Genomic DNA, 18,205 nt, shown 5'->3' on the forward strand with positions numbered 1-18,205 from the left:
GGAGTGCTTGATTATAGTAAAGCCATTCAAGTAGGTGATTTTATTTTGCCAGCAATGTCAATAATTGTAGATTTGGAAATACCATAATTATATTTTGAGAACTGAAAGAATTTGTTTTCAGGGGATAGCATATTATTCTAGTAATGTTTTTAATTTTTTTTGGGCCTGCATACCTTTTTCTAGATCTGTTAATGTTTTTCTTTTGATTAAAAAAACACTATTTTGAAATAACTGTAGACTCACAGGAAGTAGAAGTATAACTGTTGAGCCTTTCCCCCCTCCTCCCTCATTGGTGACGTCATATATGTATCATGTCAAATTTGGGCACTTGATGTTATGATACTATTCCGTATGCTGGTTTTTGCATGTGAGTGAGTATGTCTAGTTTTATGTAATTTTATTTCCATAAATAAATTTGTCTCATGTGTCTTCATTTCCATACCCACTCCCTAGGGAGCCCTCTCCCCTGGCAACCTCAGATCTGTTCTCCAGCACCATAGTTTTGTTACCTTTGTGCATGTTTTTTGAATGGAATCACATAGTATGTAACCCTTTGACGCTGACTTTTTTTTTTTTATGAATAGATGCTTTTCAGATCTGACCAGGTGTTTGCAGCACCTGCCATTTTGGCTCTGCTGAACCTCTGCTTCCTGCTCACTTCCGTGACTAAGCTCGAGCTTTTGCTTTTCTGCTCATCTCTGTGTGAGCTGGATGTGCCGCCCTCTGCTCTCTTAACGCCTGTGTGTGTCTCTGTTGTCGGAGCACACTGTGCTGTTCAGCTTGCTGTCTTTTCCAGTAGGCCCCTGAGTGATCCCCAGGGCTTCTTTTGAGTTCGTTCACGTGCCTGGCACACAGTCAGTGCTCATTTAAGTGATGTGAAGTTAACTGTCTTGTTGGTGTACGCTCCTTAGTGAATTGCACAATCTGTAAATATTTGCTAACGAATAAAAATTTATTTCAGGGCACAAGGGATCCAATTTGTGCCATAACTGCATCTGATAAGACATTGATTGTGGTAAGTTAAGAAAAACTTATTTATGATTAGTAATTATTTACGTTATAAAAAAGGGCAGTGCGGTAGGTTTTGAATATCAACCATCTTGTGGGCACCTCAAGTTTTATTAAGTCTGACATAATAAATAGGAAAATTTTAAAGATCACCTCACAAATCAGTAATCGTTTGTAAAAAGGGCTCTCTGTAAGAGCAGAAGAATTTCATGCTGTTGGCAGATGTGGGGTGAACTGGATGGTGTCCGGTCTTAGAAAGTTTCTTCCTCCTGTGGCTTGCTGCGTGTTTGGAGAAGGTGCTTTCGAAGTTTCTTTCATAAGACGTAGGATGCAGAGGCTGGACGGCGTGAGAACCTGGGCCTTCCAGATTGTGGTACTAACTGTTGGTCTGTCAGCCTTAAGGCCTGTGCAGAGTTGCACAGAAACGTAAATTCTGTTTGATTTTAAAAAACTAATACTCATTGTATCACTGTTTTCTGATTATTTTCTCCTTTTACCAAAAGCTAGTATCAGGTCATTAACTAGAGAATAAAAACAGACTTTCAGCAACTACAGTCTCTTGTGCTGATTATATTGATTTTTCACACATGAGAAATTTAATTCAATAAGTACTCTGTATTTTGTTCTTTAATGTATGGTGAATATTAATATAAAAAATTGTAAGTAATCCTAGATATTACTTCTTTGAATGTATGTATTTTTAAAGAAGTAGGCTTCCGTTTCTTTGGACTTTGCATGAAAAATTTACCTCATCTTCAGCTGACTTTAACAGGTTTTCATTGAAGAGGTAAATATGTACTCAGTGACATAATTCAGTATAAGAATTGCAAATTCACTGTGACAGCATCACTTTGATTTGAAATAAATGCACGACATATAGAGACCAGAAGTAGTAATTTAATAGTGTTATGGTAAATACTCCTCTGTAACCCCAAGTACTTCTTCCAGGGGCGTGAATCTGGCACCATTCAGAGATACAGTCTTCCTAATGTTGGTTTGATTCAAAAATACTTTCTTAATTATCGTCCCTCCCAGTTATCCTTGAATTGCAGCTCTAGGTAAGTCTGAAACTCTTCTCGTGTTAACTTAGGAGTTATCAGTTGGGACTGTTGGGGCTACAATATGTAATAAATGTGACGACGTGGGTATTTTAAACTTGTCTTACGGTTCAGTATGATTCCATGCCACTGATTTGTCTTTACTATGCTGTATTTGGCTTCAGTGTCTTTCTCTAATCGGGCAAAATGTGGACTGCTAATGTAATACTCTTATTTGTCTGCCAGTTGCTTGAATCCCTTTGGGTACTTTTTCCTCACAAATGCAGAGCATTCTGTGTCTTTTATCAAATTTTCTAAAATTTGTTTCAAGTGATTTATTTATTTCAAGCCATTTCTACCTTATTCCCACATTCTGGTGAGCTGCTTTTGAAGAAGAATGGCTGTAGGTAATTATTATTTATGATTGCTCTTAGTAATTTTACGACTTTCCCCCTTCTCCGATTTCGTTGTTTGTAGTCGTCTTGCTATCATAGACACCTCAGGAGTTCTCATTTTTTTTGACTTGGATGCTCGGGTCACAGACAGCACAGGCCAGCAAGTCACCGGGGAGTTGCTAAAGCTGGAGCGGAAGGATGTCTGGGACATGAAGTGGGCCAGAGATAACCCTGATTTATTTGCAATGATGGAAAAGACAAGAATGTATGTTTTCAGAAACCTGGATCCAGAGGTAAAAACAAGGAATGAGCATTAACCACATTTTAAAAAGAGCCAGATATCACAGACTTCTTTGTTTCATTAAGAAGATTGTTGTCAGATGCATGAATTTCAGGAAAAAAATTGAAACTTTTCTTTGGGATTTAAAAATAGTTGGTTTAAATAGAAATAATATTCATTTAAAAATATTTTGTATGTTCTCTGAGGCACTTCCTAAGTACTTATCTGTTCTTTTTAGGAGCTGGAACCATGGCCGCTCACTATATAATCTTTATTTTCTTCCTTGTCAAAGTTACCAAAAAAAAAAAAAAAAAATCAGTGCTCTTATTTACCAAAATTGTTGCAAACAACCTTAACTAAACACATACAATTTTGAAATTGCCCGTCCGTTCATTTTCTTGCTCCTTTCTAGGTCTCCTCATTCTGTGCTTATCTCAGCTACATTTACATTCTAAGCACCCACCACCCGATCTTACCCGCTTCGGCAGCCTTAGGAACACACAGTGGGCTGTGGATTGTGGTGAAGTGCTCCCTGGCGTACCAGCAAGCTCCTTTCTCACTGAGTTTGTCCTATTTTCATTTTCTGCTTGGGCTGACTTTTAGGTTCTGAATTTTGCTGTGACTTTTGTCTGGATTGGCTGTTCGCTGTTAGTATTTTGAGTGGAAGCCTAATGAACACATCGCTAAGGCAGAGGTCCATCTTTTAAACATTTTTGAGTTGTTAATGAATTTTCAGTTTGGATTTTCTGTACCCTCCCAACACACTCCACTTGTGTCAATAAGAAATGAGTAAATTAGTGCTGTAGTTCATGAGGCAGCGATTGTTTGGACTTACAGCTTCCTTCTTTGGAAGAAATCACATCATGCTTGGGCCTGTGAGCGGCTGGAGATCTTCTGTATGATTTACTTAGTGATAAACTATTCGCCCCTTTAATAGCCTAAGTTATTTTCCCTTCTGGGTCCTGCTCAGGATCTTTGCTAGTGACCTGATGCAAATTGCTCTGAATCTATGTTAAAATCTTTAGGAGTCTAAGAACCTTTGCAATTCTTAGACCCTAAGCAGGGTTCAAAGGCATATGGGGGTGGGAGTGGGGTGGGGGGAGAGGGCGGTGGGTTGTGTTTCCTTTTGTTAAAACCAATGGGGAATGTTGCTAGGTAATGACATGGTAACCTTGAGGGTAGGTAGGCAGTGCTTTCTGATTGTAGGGTCTTTACCACACTCAGTCCTACTTGTACTAAGTCAGAAAACTCACATGGAGAAGAGGGTGTGTTTGTTGTGCCTGGCATTCACTGAGTGTGTAGCAAGTGGCCGATCGAGTATCAGTAAAATCTTGGCCTGGTGGGAAGTGTTTCTTAAGCAGTTGAACACCAGTCTTTTTCTTGAGTTTGTTTTCTGACTTGGCAAGTAATTCAGCTTCTATTAGGATTAGAACTGGGTGGATTTCTGACCACCTTAGCCCTGACTGGAGTTCTTCATGAATAGTGTCCTGTATGTTCTTTGCATTCATGAGGGCTCTGGCCGCCTGTGGTCCCTGCTGGGTTAGACAGTCTGTTCTTCATTGCTCTGGCTGCTTTTTCACCTATCACCAAGGACGCTCCAAAACAGCTTATCAGAAACCTAACAGGATACTCTGCCTGATGTTGCAGAAGTTGGACTTCTCAGTCTGGAATGGGACTTCTTTGATTAATATTTACTTAGATCCAGATATCCTGTTTATCAGTTTTATTAGGAATTAAGCTTAATGTCAAATCACATGAATAGGATTATCAAGCTAGATAAGTTTTTTTGAGGTTCATTGTGAAAATCTGGACTGAATGCTGTTTGGAAATTAATGCCAGTTATATAGTGATGTGGCCATGTTAGAGAACTTCCTTGGCTTTAGAGTTTCGTACTGAAATATTTGCGAGTGAGATGATATGTGTAAGTTACCTAAAAGTTTTATAATAAAATTAAAAGTTATGGTATAATAAAGGAAGGAAATTTTTGTACAATTCATTATAATACTAGTTTTTGTCTTTAAAGGAACCCATTCAGACTTCCGGATATATATGTAACTTTGAGGATTTAGAAATCAAGTCTGTTCTTTTGGATGAGATCTTAAAGGTAATTCCTGAAGCGCAGAGTGTTTCTGTCGCTGGGTGCTGGGTCCGGGTGGGCATGTGGAGTGAGGTGGTGGCTGCCTGTGTTCCGGCCCTCTGTCACTCGTGTGACACTCAGGTGCTTCCTGTACCCTGGGAGCTTCACTTTCCTGTCCGTTTATGAGCCGCAATTTTTACCTCCTCTGAATGTGGATAATAACTGTACCTGTCTTACAGGACTTTTATTTGATAACGTTTGCAGAGCACTCAGCGCTGGCCCGCGAGCACACACCCTGGTGGCCGGTTGGCCTTGCTCACGTTATGTCAGTCACGACAGGTGCTGAGAACACCTGGCAATTTAGTCTTTTTTACTTTCAGGACATCTGAGTTCCTTCTTGATGGTCCACTCTCCATTTCCCCCCAGGTTTTATAAAGTACCTCATTTCTGATGCCATGTTTTTGATCCTCTGCTTTGGCCTTCAGTGACCATCACTTGAGAATTCTTTACTCTAGAAATATTGGGAGCAGTATAATTTTCATTTTATCTACAAACAGTAACTGCGTCTGTGTCCTGCGGAGCTTATTTGAGTGGGGCTAGATTGTAAATTTGAAGGTTAGTTACTGTTGTAGTAGGCTTCTCTGCTTGGGCTTGATGACATTAAACCTGTTCACTCGGAACCTTTTTCTCTGTGTCGTGACCACATAATAGCAGCAGGATGGATCTGGAGAGTGGCGACACCATAAGGTGCAGAAAGGAAAGGGGGGGAAGGTGGCAGAGCTGCGGCCTGGGCATAGGTGCCTCTCCTCTGAGCTCCGTACCTGCCAGGGGCCCAGGGCTGAGGCTGAGAGCCCAGCACAGTGCTGGGTGTTTGTGAGGTGTCATCCATGTAAGCATCGCAACTCCAGGAGGTAAGTTTGGTCGTTATCTCCACTCGTTCAGATGAACAACCTAAGTCTTGGAGAGCCGAGTCAGCACTAGCAAAGGGACGATTGGACGCCCAGCTCCTGGCTTCAAAGCTGTGTGTGTGCCGTTGGCAGTGCTGGCAGACCTGAGGCTGGGGGAGCCCGGCAGGGGAGAGGACCCAGGCAGTAGGAACTGTATGCTGTGGAGTGTGGGCAGCATCCTGCAGTCAGCGGGGAGTAGAGGGTGGCGTCAGCAGTGGACACAGGACTGGGCTTGTGTGTGGGCAGGACGACAGCCTGGCTTCCTTGGGGCAGGGCGGTGCGAGCGCAGGTTCTTGAAAGACTTGTCCTGTTGCAGCTCGTGGTGAAGGTAGGATTTGAGTGTAGGTCTGTTTGAATCCAGACCTCATGCTCGTGGAGTGCGTAGGCGTCCCCAGGACTCTTCGTGTCTAGAAACAGTGCTTAGATCACAGTGAGGAGGAGGCGCTTGCCGCTCAGTTCACCTTTTTCAGAGGACTCTGGTCTCCAGGAGCCATTGCTGTTGCACAGGTGAGCGTGTGTGCTTCACTTTTCCATTTGTTGGGAGACAATGAACCGAAGCTGTTTAGCTTTCTTTGACCATTAAAACCAGCTCTTCTTGTAACACTGGCCTTCACTTTTTTTTTTTTTGGTAGATCTGCCATGTTTTCCCCCAGTTTTACTCACAATATGATGTGTTTTTAATGGCAAAAAATAGACGTTAACTCTTCAAGGCAACTATTTACGAAATTCCTTTGTTTTCATCTTTACTTTTAGAATCCAGAACATCCAAACAAGGATTATATAATTAACTTTGAGATTCGGTCCCTGCGAGATAGCCGAGCTTTGATTGAGCAGGTTGGAATTGAAGATGCCTCTCGATTTATAGAGGACAATCCACACCCCCGACTTTGGTACTTAATTCCCAAAACTTCAGATGTTTCCGCTCTCTCCGCTCCTCGGTGCTAGCCTCCTGGGAAACATTTCTGTTCCCATGCTTCTTTATAAAATATAGAAATTCATTTTAGATTTCAGAGTACTCAACATAGGCATTCTTATTATATGAGGAATGTCTAAGTGTGTTGAAATAGTTGTTTCCCTCCAGTTTGGAATGAAGATGAATTTTGATGGAAGATTTGTCATCAGTAATTTGCAATAGGCTTTCGGTTTCTCTTTTGAATGAAGGCGCCTGCTGGCTGAAGCTGCTCTCCAGAAACTGGATCTGCACACTGCAGAGCAGGCGTTTGTCCGTGGCAAAGACTACCAAGGCATTAAGTTCGTGAAGCGCCTGGGCAACCTGCAGACCGAGTCCATGAAGCAGGCTGAAGTGGTTGCCTACTTTGGCAGGTTTGAGGAGGCTGAAAGGATGTATCTTGATATGGACAGAAGGTCAGTAATGAAGGTATAGGCACTTCAGAACATTCTAGAATGTTTACAAAGAACCAGTGGGAACATAGACTAAATGTATCATATCATTTCTTTGGAAATTAATTTCAGTTTGGTTGCAACCTAGATATTCCACATGTTCCTCATTAATTTCTTGTAATTTGGGGGTCTTTTCTTCTCTGTTGTTATGCATACTAATGGGTCTCCATAGGAGATTTTTTTTTTTTTTAATTTGGTAGGGGGAAACAGCATATGATTACAGAGACTGGGGGCTTTTATCACTGGTTACATAGCTCATTATTTGGGTTCTTCTTTTTGGTTTAGGCCATTATTTAATTTTCTCTTGTTAAGGAGCGGGAAATAATGAGTAGAGATTATATTTACTTTGTGTATATAGTTTTTGATTTATATAAGATAATATATGATAAAAAGGAATGATTATTTAGGCCATTATTTTGCTAGCTAACTTGGAAGTTCTGGAAAATAAAAGGTAGGAAGTTAGTTCTTTTCCCCCATTCTAGGACTTCTCTACTTCCTCTTGCCTGGTTAGGCTAACTTTCAAAATGTTTGGAGTATTACCTTATCTGTCTACTCATCTCTGTATATTCCTGGCACCACCCTGGATTTGAATCTAGCACATAGTAGGCCCTGGGTAAATATTTGCTAAGTGAATGAATGTCGCTGTTTACAGAGATCTTGCTATTGGGCTCCGGCTGAAATTGGGAGACTGGTTTAGAGTTCTTCAACTCCTGAAAACTGGGTCTGGTGATGCCGACGACAGCCTGCTGGAACAGGCCCACAATGCCGTCGGGGACTACTTTGCTGATCGACAGAAGTGGTAAGGAGCCTGTCTAGAGCTTCTTGTGTACTCGTGTAGCATTTAAAATGTTGACATCCTGAGTCCCCCCTGGGAAATAATGCCAGGGAAATGAAGACCATTCTCCTGAATCCTATATTTCAAATAGAGTCACATTGGGGAGCCAAAAGAGCCTTACCTGTGTCGTGCGAGTGCTGTGAAACTTTGGACTTTCCAAACTCACGAGACCTGTGCTTAGCTCTGGCAGGTTTCCAGTGTTTGAGAATGTAGAGTGCAAATCTTGGCGGTGTACGATTTATTTCTGAAAAATCTTGTATTTGCTTGTTTTGTTTTGTTATTATAGATTATTTTCAGAAATCACTGATTTTCATTCTTAGGTTTTCATTTCAATCAATATGCATATTTATGTCAGTGTTTGGAAGTACAGTTATATTACCACTTAAAACAACATTTTAAGGAATGTTCAAAGTATGCTGTTACTAATATATGCTTCACAGTTTTTAGATTTTTCTTTTCTAATTTGTATGCTTCAAAGACATTCTAAAACAGAAGATAAGGACTACAGTAATGTAAACAATTGTAGTGACGGAACATTTTCGGTGAAAGTGCTTATTTGTCAGGTAACTCACATTAGTTTTAAATGTTTTTCTTTCTTCTTCACTCCATAGGTTGAATGCTGTACAATATTATGTACAAGGCCGGAACCAGGAACGCTTAGCCGAATGCTATTACATGTTAGAGGATTACGAGGGACTGGAGAGTCTTGCCAATTCTCTCCCAGAAAACCACAAGCTGCTTCCAGTAGGTATTACAAGCTGTAGTCTTTGAGGTTTTTAGATTCACTTATAAAGATTATGTTACTGGTAGGAGATATCTGCAGCAAAGAAAATTTAAAACTAAGCCATAATCTTACTCTCTTGGATTTGCAGCGATACTTTTAATTGTGAAAACATTATGCCAGTATTACAGAATGATTAATGGAGGTCACACTAGTCCTGTGATCGCAGTCTTTTGTAGTCTCATCAGAAGCATAAAATTGGCAGTGTTACAGAGTTACCTGAATGTGTGACGTATTTACAGATGAAATGATAGATCGTCAGAGACTTGCTTCAAAGTAATCCAGGTTGGGTACCAGGATAAGTATGTGTGAAATATAAAAAGGCAGCTTGACTTTTACTATATTGACAATAAAATAAAAGGTCCAAAAAGCAGAGCTCTCTGGAATTTTGTTTTGTATGTTCTTTGAAAGCCTCTTTCTATTAATTATTGAATGGTATTAGTGTGTTGGTCTTTCGTTGTTTTATCTAAAGTGTAAATCACTGAGCAGTACAATACCAGTGAGTTAGCATTTTTACCTGCCCTCCAAGGAACTCTGGGTCTAGCTTCTTGAGCTGATGGTGGCCGACTTGTCTTTTTCAAGGTGTTTGAGGGCCCCTGGATGTGAGTTCGCCCTTAAGCGAGGTCTCTTTTAGAGGTCTCTTTTACCCAGTAGTGTGGGGTTGGTTTATTTGGGGGGTTGACATTTCTCTAAACAGCTGCTGAACAGAGAAAAGACAGGAATTCAGGATCTTTGGAACTCAGTTAGTAAGCAGGTCTGCAGGGAGGCCTGGTTTCACAGAAGCCTTCTAGGAGGCTTAGCATCCTTTCTGCCCTGCCCTGTGTCTGTTCAAAGGAAAAATGACGGTAACGACATTTAATATTCCCATGTCCCCCAGGAGTTGTGTAGAAGTGTTAAATTAAAGTAGAAGTGTTTTCTTGGTCTGTGAAATCTGATGGCATCATTCTGTTCTTACAGGAAATAGCACAAATGTTTGTGAGAGTTGGAATGTGTGAACAAGCCGTAGCTGCATTTTTGAAATGTAGCCAACCAAAGGCAGCGGTCGATACCTGCGTGCATCTCAACCAGGTAAGGACCTCGAAGTTGGAGTCTCGTAGCCCTCAGACCGTCCTCTGCAGAAGTGGCCAGTGTGAGGGCTGGCGAGCTGGAGGTGAATTTTGGGAAAGGAGCCCAGAATTTCCCTGATTAGTCAAGGATCAAGAGAAGCAGTTGGACTTGCCATTGCTGAAAGTGTCTCTACAGGAGGTGACCCGCTCACCTGAAAGTGTCACTAGAGGGGTGGCCCACTCACAGCTTCCTCAGTTTGGGAACATAGACAGAGCCTTGCTCTGGTCTGGCAAATATTTGTCTGGAAGTAATTTCATAATTGTCTGCATTTTATTAGGTTGGGTGTGTTTCCAAAGAAGGACCAGTTTATGGTCATTGCAGGAGGAAGGAAATGAATTCCTTTATCAATATTTATTTTGGCAGATCGCTTTCCCCGCCTTCTGTAGAAATTCCCGTCCTTCTGTAGAAAATGTATATTAAATATTTTTTAAGAGCCTGAATTTAAAGTGCAGGATTTTAGAAATTTTTGACTACCAGTATATTCTTTTGAATATTTTCTTCAAAGTGTTTGATAAATCTCCATTTGCTTTATAAAAATAACTTTTAATGTTAAAGCTGATAGGAGACTTTCTTAACTGAATTTGTTTTAGGTTACTATAAAGAAATACACCTTTTTTTTTGCTCATAATTTGTGCAGTACTAGAATTACAAGGTTAATGTTATTAGAAACTTGGAAGTTTTAAGTTATACAAATCAACATCTTAGATCATTTTGGTACATGTTAGATTAGAAAACATTTTATAGTTGCCTTGGTTTTAAGTGCTTTTTAAAAGGATGCTATTTTCATATTTATTCTTACAAATATAAAGCACTTTATATTTGTATGTGAATTTTATGACCCACATGATTATAAATGCTTGGGTGAACTGATTGGTATATTTTCCCCCCAGTGGAACAAGGCTGTTGAATTGGCTAAAAATCATAGTATGAAGGAAATTGGACCCCTGCTAGCGAGGTATGCATCTCACTTACTGGAAAAAAATAAAACCCTTGATGCCATAGAACTCTATCGGAAAGCCAGTCACTTTTACGACGCTGCTAAGCTCATGTTTAAGGTAATGTATTAACCTTGGTGAGTATTTGGTTTGTCAAGTTACAACGCTTTCTTATATACCAAAGAACACTCTTCCCATTTCCTTCGGAAACAGATATTTGCATAGCAAAATCCTTGTGATCTTATTGCTACTCTAGCTGTGTTATCTGAGTAGTAGTCCCTTTAGCTAACAAGGCTATTAACTCATGTTGTAATGTCTTGATAACCATTCCATGAAAAATGTCTTTGTTCTGACTTAGTTATTTAACAGCATCTGCTCTTTCTGAGATTATTTCGAGTTCTAACTCCATCGACTGACTGCTAAGGAGAGAACTCAGTACTTATTTGTACTAAGTCGGGCTTTATTAATAAAACGTTTGTCATGGTGGGTGGTGCTTATATTCCATCCTATTGACTTTGTTTTTAGAGAAATTAAATTGTAGAAATGTTTGCAATTGTACAAATACACGTTAAGGAATACCTTACCTCAATTCTTTCAATGTTTACAGATCGCAGATGATGAGGCAAAGAAAAGAACTAAGCCTTTACGTGTTAAGAAGCTCTATGTGCTATCAGCTCTGCTTATAGAGCAGTACCATGAACAAATGAAAAATGCTCAGAGAGGAAAAGTTAAAGGAAAGAGTTCTGAGGTAAGGCAGAATGTTAAATAACGTAAGTCATCTGCAGAGTTTAAGACAAAAAGACTGTCACAGGCCAATTAATCTGCTTGTTTGCATTTTTTTTTCTTAAATAAAGTTTGGGGAATTAGAATGATTTTGAATTAGCACTCAAATTTAGAAATTTCTACCTAGAAATACTGACAGTTACCTTCTCTATCAGACTAGTCTGCTTTACTTGATAATCTCTTGTAATTAGTCAGCTTTAAAGACTTACCTAGAATATGTGTAACATTTTAATGTGTAAATGAATCAATCACCTATTCAACTTTGACCAGTTTGCTCTGAAATTTGATTGCAGTTTGGAAGAACCCTCTTACAATGCATTTGTATATTGAATCACCAGGATGTACTTTAAATGTATTTAAATATCTTATAGTTTTATTTGCCAACTATATTTCTACAGAGCTGAAAAAAATTTCATCGTGCCAGTTGAAGAAAATAGGAGTAATAATGAAGATATGAGAGCTCTAAACAAGTCTGTGACCAGTTTGTAATGATAAAATCTGCTCATTTTGACATTTTAATGTAAACAGTCTTAGAGGTCATCATCCTTGTAGTGGCCTTTCTGTGTTTGTGCTGGCAGAAAACGTGGGTCTGCTTTCCTCGCAGGCTACTTCCGCCCTGGCTGGTTTGTTGGAAGAGGAAGTTCTGTCGACAACTAGTCGTTTCACAGACAACGCCTGGAGGGGGGCGGAGGCGTACCACTTCTTTATCCTGGCACAGAGGCAGCTCTATGAGGGATATGTGGACACTGCGTTGAAGACAGGTGGGCGCATTATCTGAGGGTCACTGTGTGTGACTTGCCTGTGTGTGTGTGACCATCTGTACAATGCAGACTTTTAAGAAATAGATGCAGTTTGTTTACAAATCTGATACCGCTTCTGCAGTATAGAATCATTTGTACAGGTGGACGTTGTATTTCCAGTATAGGCAATTTGAAAATAAGACATGTTAGTCTGAACTGACAACTTTTTTTTGTATTTAAAGAGTAAGTTTATTACAGAGACAGGAGCGGGAAGGACACCTGCATAGGCACAAGCGGGCAGGAAGAGCTGCCTTATCTGACAATTTTTAAGGCTTATTTTCAGTGTACTGTTGCTTTAAGAAGACAAACAGAGAAGTAGTTATCTGTTGAAATTTTTAAGGCTTATTTTCACTGTACTGTTGCTTTAAGAAGACAAACAGAGAAGTAGTTATCTGTTGAAAGAAACACAAAGAAAAACCAACTTGATTCTGACTTATTTTTCAAGATTTATTTATTTATGCTTACAGAACTGGGGTACAGGCCATAGGTGAGGGGATGAGAAGATTCACCAGAGACAGAGTGGGGAGCAGAACAGGCAGATGGATTGAAATACACTGCTGAGGGGAGCAGCAGGAGGGTCAGGAGAGGTCTGCCGCGCCCTGTGGGTCACCTCCAGCGGGGGTTCGAACTCATTGCTGCAGTGGCTTCGGAGAGCTTCATAACATGGTGCTTTAACCTGTTGTGCCACCAGGGAGAGCCAATTCTGACTTTATTTTTTTTTTTTAACAAAAAATATGACAGAATCTTGAGAATTATGACTAACATGGTGTAAAATTGACTTTTTCTGGTGTGCACAGAAATGTGTAGCTCATTTGTCTGGAACAAAAGATGTCACAGCAAGCGCTGTCCCTGTGTAGATTTACCCGTGGCCCCGCCTCCAGGAGGTGCTGTTCCTATGGGGCCCCAACTGTTAACTGCGCTGCAGAACCCTGGAGAGCGTGTGGTCCACTTCCTCTCGCCGGTGGGCCCGTCTCCCCTCTTAGTTTTCTTTGATCTTGCTGAAGTTCATGTCGGGCAAACTGAAACAGTTTAATGTCATCTTTCCCATGCTTGTTCGTGACATCACGACTGGCTTTCAAATTCCGAATTGCCTCTTTCCCAGCTCTTCACCTGAGAGACTATGAAGACATCATCCCCGCTGTTGAGATCTACTCCCTGCTGGCGCTCTGTGCGTGCGCCAGCAGGGCTTTCGGGACTTGTTCGAAGGCTTTTATTAAACTGGAATCTCTAGAGACCCTCAGTTCAGAACAGAAGCAGCAGTATGAAGACCTCGCTCTGGAAATCTTCACCAAGCATACTCCGAAAGATAATAGAAAATCTGAGCTGGACAGCCTTCTTGAAGGGTGGGTCGGTTGTCATTAGTGCATGCCCTTCTGCTCCGGAAGCTTGGGGCCCTGAATGTGTCATGTAGTAATTTAAGCCATTTACCTTAGCATTCTACCCAGGTTTATTTAGTCTGACAAGTGTTTTAATACTGTCTCATGGTAAGGGAAGTGTTTTTTGAAGTTAACCTTGGAATGTTTTCCTCCTCCACTTTTTACATGTAAGCAGTGAAGCTTAAAGTAATTAGAAGTTTTGATGTACAATTCATTGTTTTCTCTGTTATTTTTCCAGCGGAGAAGGGAAACTGCCCACGTGCGTGGCCACGGGAAGCCCAATCACAGAGTATCAGTTCTGGATGTGCAGCGTCTGCAAGCACTGCGTCCTGGCTCAGGAAATCAGTAACTACAACTTCTGCCCCTTGTGCCACAGCCCGGTGGGATAGTCGGTGGGCAGGTGCAGGTATTGCGGGCAGCCTAGACGTGGAGATCTGTTTATGTGATACAGTTGATTTCTACATGTCTTATCTGAATGTTGGCATTATTTCAGAGTTGTGTTTTGTTTTTTTTCAGAGTTGTGATTTTATACATATAGTTGTAGAAATACAACTAAGAAACAATGATAGTGGTTTTCATACAGAAATGTATGGAATTTTGTACCTTATTTTATCTAGCTACATCGCTAGCTGTCTTGTGGTTTGTTAAGTGATATTATGGAAATATTTCAAATAAGAACTTTTTTCGCAGTGGCGAGGTTACTGATTTTTACCAAGAGCCTCGATGGGAGGAAGAGGGGCGCATGAGTGGGCACGGCCGAGGGCAGAACATGGCACACCTGCACACGGAGCCTCTCACAGTGCTGCGCTGAGCTTTCTGTTGCGTTTAATTAAATATGAACTGATGACTTCTGCATTTTATTTTTAGAAATAAGAAGGCATTTTAAGACCTTTAACAGTCTGAATGATTTCTAATAGCCGTTTAAAAAAATCTAGCTTTTAAATAAGACTTACTTTGTCTTATCTATGAGAGAGATGGCATTTCAGTTACTTTTCAAAACATCGTGCAAAAAACCTGACTCTGCTTACAGTGATATAAATTCATACAGAACATGTATTTGGTAGGGATAGTTCCGGTTGAAACATTGTCACCAAGTTGGACCCTTTATTTAATTAGCTTTTGGGTTGAAGGCAGTGATTCCTTCTTGATACACATCTGTATCATAATTATCATAATCATCATTCATTTAAAAAGACTATCATTAATTAAAACACAAAAAGTTGTATCAGTCATGGGTAAATACCTGTTTTATATTGCTAGTTATGTTCATTTCTCATGAATTTTTGTTTTTAATTTTGTGACTAGAGACTAAAATCTAGCATGAATTTATCAAATTCATGTGCTGACAGTTGACTTATGTTCCTCAGAGACAGGGAATGAAGAGAACGGTTATTGTTCATGGAGTTAGACGCTCAGGTTAGTTCATTCTCTCATGGTGCCATGCCAGTGGGCCACATCGGTCACAGTGCGAGTCCAAGCAGGTGCTGCTGTCATGTCCTGCCTGTCACTCTGCCTCATCCACTTCCTTGATGAGGCTATTAAGAGTCCCAGAGTTGAAATTTGTACTGGGACACCCACTTGCTCTCTACAAGGGGCCAGGGCAAGCCCACCCACTGGGTGCGGTAGGTCCCAGCCAGCCCACTGAGCAGGTGTGGGCTTGATTGTGTTTCTTGGGCTGAGGGATTTTTATCACCATTTGTAAACTCAATACAGACCTTGCACACATTGAGTGCATTACAGATCTCATAGTGTTCAGGAAAAGTTAATACCTGTTGTATATTTTGTGCCTCATTAGTTCAGGTATGGTCACACACAGACACCCTGTTTACTTTGCTGAACATGTCTCATCAGTTCACTTATTTATTGAAGTTTAACAATTTTATCTAATTTTTTTTTCTATGAAAGAATAATCCCCATATCAAAAACAAATTCTGAAGAGAGCAACCCTAAAGAATATATCTCCCTTTGAATTAACTATATCTTTTCATACGACTTTTTCTTTTCAAGAATGAAACTGTTTTCTGCTGCATCAGCAAAAGCATACTGTTAGGGATGTGGGTGTCTGCAGGGCGAGTGCTCAGAGCTATGCTTTCCGGTCTACGTACTGCCTGAATCTCTCTTCTTCACTTCTTCCTTTTCCGTCCTGGGAACCAGCTGAGAACTCCTCTGGTTCTTACTATGAGCTGTTACTTACACTCCTGTTTACTTCAGCTCCAAAGCTAGTGGTTGTCTCCTCCAGCCTTCTACCTTATCTTTGGGAATTCTCATTTGCCATTTCATGCTGCATGAGCCCTAGATATTTTCCTGCAGTGACTATTCCACATGTATCTTGCGTTGCCTTCGCTACTAGTTTTGGTCAAGACAAAACCCAAAATCTCTGCAAACTGCTCAGACCTTATAGACCTAATTATTGCATGTGTGTGTGCATGCGCACATATATATGCTCATGAATATACACACATACATATCTTTTCTGCTATTGTAGAATCTCATAATTGGGATTTATATCTGAAAAAGTTTTAGTGATCTGCCCTAATGTCTTAGGGACCTTTGTTTGGCTTAAAAATAGACTAGAGACAGATCCATGGTGTTAGTTGATCCAGCTGATTTTCTTCATAATGAAGCAAATTTCAGGGTAACACCACTAACAGATTCTCTTATGTTGAAAGAGGCAAAAATGAAGTACAGATGGCAAAATATAACAAGTAGTGGGGGAGAAGTTGGATAGACAGAAGGAAGCAGTGTGTTGGGGACTACCAGTATCATGAAAACGTTTCTTGTAAGAAACATAAACTGACTCTCTTTAAATAATAGTGAGTGATCTTTTACCATAAAACTTGGCCTGAATTAAATTGAGTTTCAAAGTAGTATCGCAGACCACAGTATTGAGATGCCAGAATGGACAGACAGGGCAGTGTGTAAAAGACAACATAACAGCGTTTGCCTCTATCACGTACAAATGCTAATTTCACTGTATATATATATATATATATTTTTTTTTTGTTAAAATACACTTTGAAATTATATTTTTGTATTCTAAGAGCCTAGATATTAGGTTTTTGTGTGGCATTAATTGAAAAAACAAAAAACCAAAACAATCTCTGAAAATAATAAATATTGAAATAAAGATGAACTGTATTTCTCCTGTATCTTTCGCATAACTTATAGGTAAGATGGTACTTGTTTGGATTTAAATGTTTTGGTGGGGACTGGCTAGGGAGGGTGTTGGACTCCACAGTGTAGAAAGGGTTTGGGGGTACAATAGATGATAACAACATTTTTTCATATCCATGGGAGAAACAACAACTTACAAAGATACCAGGCAAGACTGGAGATCCAGTGAGTTACTCTTAGCAGCCACAAAGAGCTCTTATTTTGAAAGTGGGGGAAAGTAGTTAATTTGTTCACCTTGTGGCTTTGAGCTATTGCTAGTTTCTAAAATGAAAATAGCAGTATTATGTTGCCCTCTGCTGTCTATTCTTACAATGATTTATTCAATTTATTTTTACATTAGTGTTTATTTTGCTAGTATAAAAGTACATATTCACGTTAGAAAAATCTAAAAATAAACAGTATGGATAAGACTTACAGACATAATAAAGTTAAGAAAATAAAAGTAACTTTAGTTGAATTTATTTTAGTTGATTTTAAAAGAAGAAACAGGTGAAACAAGAAATTGCTGCACTCTTAAGTTTTCATAGCAACTTATTTGCTTCTAAGAGATTTCCGTGAAATTAAAAGACATTAACGGAGTTAGTTACTATTTTATTTAATTGCTCATTTCTTATTTGGGATGGTTTAATTTTCCAGTTGGTAAAGTACAAAGGAACTTAGAGCAATGACATACCTCTGTACACTGAATATTAACAACTAAACTTTATTAATTTTTAAAGATTTACTTACTTAAGCATACAGAACTGGGGTACAGGCCAGAGGTGCAGGGTCAGTGAGAGGACTCACTAGAGAGCGGGGAGCAGAACAGGCTGACTGATGATGTGCACTGCTGAGGGGAGCAGCGGGCGGGTCAGGGGGTGGGTCAGGAGAGGTCTGCCTCACCGTGTGGGTCAGCTCTGGCGTGACAGGACAGGGATGGAACTGGTGCTGGGTGGCTGAAGCTGGTGGCTGAAGCCAGCTTCACGGTGCTGCACCGTAACCCCTCGCGCCCCCAGCGAGTGCCCCCGACGGCTAAAATTTTAACTGAGCAGTGTTGGTGAGAATGTGGAGTAAGTGACTCCTCCATGCCGGTGGAAATGCAGGTGGCAGTCTCAAAAGTTAAATTTTACTTTTCTGGGGAAAATGAAAAACACCTGTGTAAAAGTATGTCTGACTGTCAAATCACTGGGGTTTGGCTAGGGCCCCTCAAAGGGAAGGTCACGCGAGCAGGAGCACGAGGCATCTACTTAGCGGCCCTTTCCAGTCACCATGCCCAAGACTTCGCCTTCT

At 40.3% G+C, this 18,205-nt stretch overlaps 1 protein-coding gene across 1 annotated transcript in view; it reads left to right on the forward strand.

Moving 5' to 3' along the window:
- WDR35 (WD repeat domain 35) overlaps positions 1 to 16,842 on the forward strand; it is a 41,626-nt gene extending 24,784 nt beyond the window's left edge. Inside the window, exons 15-28 of the mRNA XM_012727359.1 lie at positions 962 to 1,015; positions 1,957 to 2,066; positions 2,523 to 2,733; positions 4,744 to 4,824; positions 6,498 to 6,634; positions 6,906 to 7,109; positions 7,798 to 7,944; positions 8,592 to 8,724; positions 9,719 to 9,829; positions 10,759 to 10,923; positions 11,411 to 11,551; positions 12,191 to 12,347; positions 13,489 to 13,729; positions 14,001 to 16,842. Of these exons, the coding sequence (XP_012582813.1) occupies positions 962 to 1,015; positions 1,957 to 2,066; positions 2,523 to 2,733; positions 4,744 to 4,824; positions 6,498 to 6,634; positions 6,906 to 7,109; positions 7,798 to 7,944; positions 8,592 to 8,724; positions 9,719 to 9,829; positions 10,759 to 10,923; positions 11,411 to 11,551; positions 12,191 to 12,347; positions 13,489 to 13,729; positions 14,001 to 14,151 (2,043 nt within the window). The 3' untranslated portion in view covers positions 14,152 to 16,842. The remainder of the gene's footprint in view (positions 1 to 961; positions 1,016 to 1,956; positions 2,067 to 2,522; positions 2,734 to 4,743; positions 4,825 to 6,497; positions 6,635 to 6,905; positions 7,110 to 7,797; positions 7,945 to 8,591; positions 8,725 to 9,718; positions 9,830 to 10,758; positions 10,924 to 11,410; positions 11,552 to 12,190; positions 12,348 to 13,488; positions 13,730 to 14,000) is intronic.
- The last annotated feature ends 1,363 nt before the right edge of the window (positions 16,843 to 18,205 follow it).

Source organism: Condylura cristata, unplaced genomic scaffold, assembly GCF_000260355.1.
Source record: "Condylura cristata isolate star-nosed mole 26May11 unplaced genomic scaffold, ConCri1.0 scaffold00020, whole genome shotgun sequence".
In the NCBI taxonomy this organism is placed as follows: domain Eukaryota; kingdom Metazoa; phylum Chordata; class Mammalia; order Eulipotyphla; family Talpidae; genus Condylura; species Condylura cristata.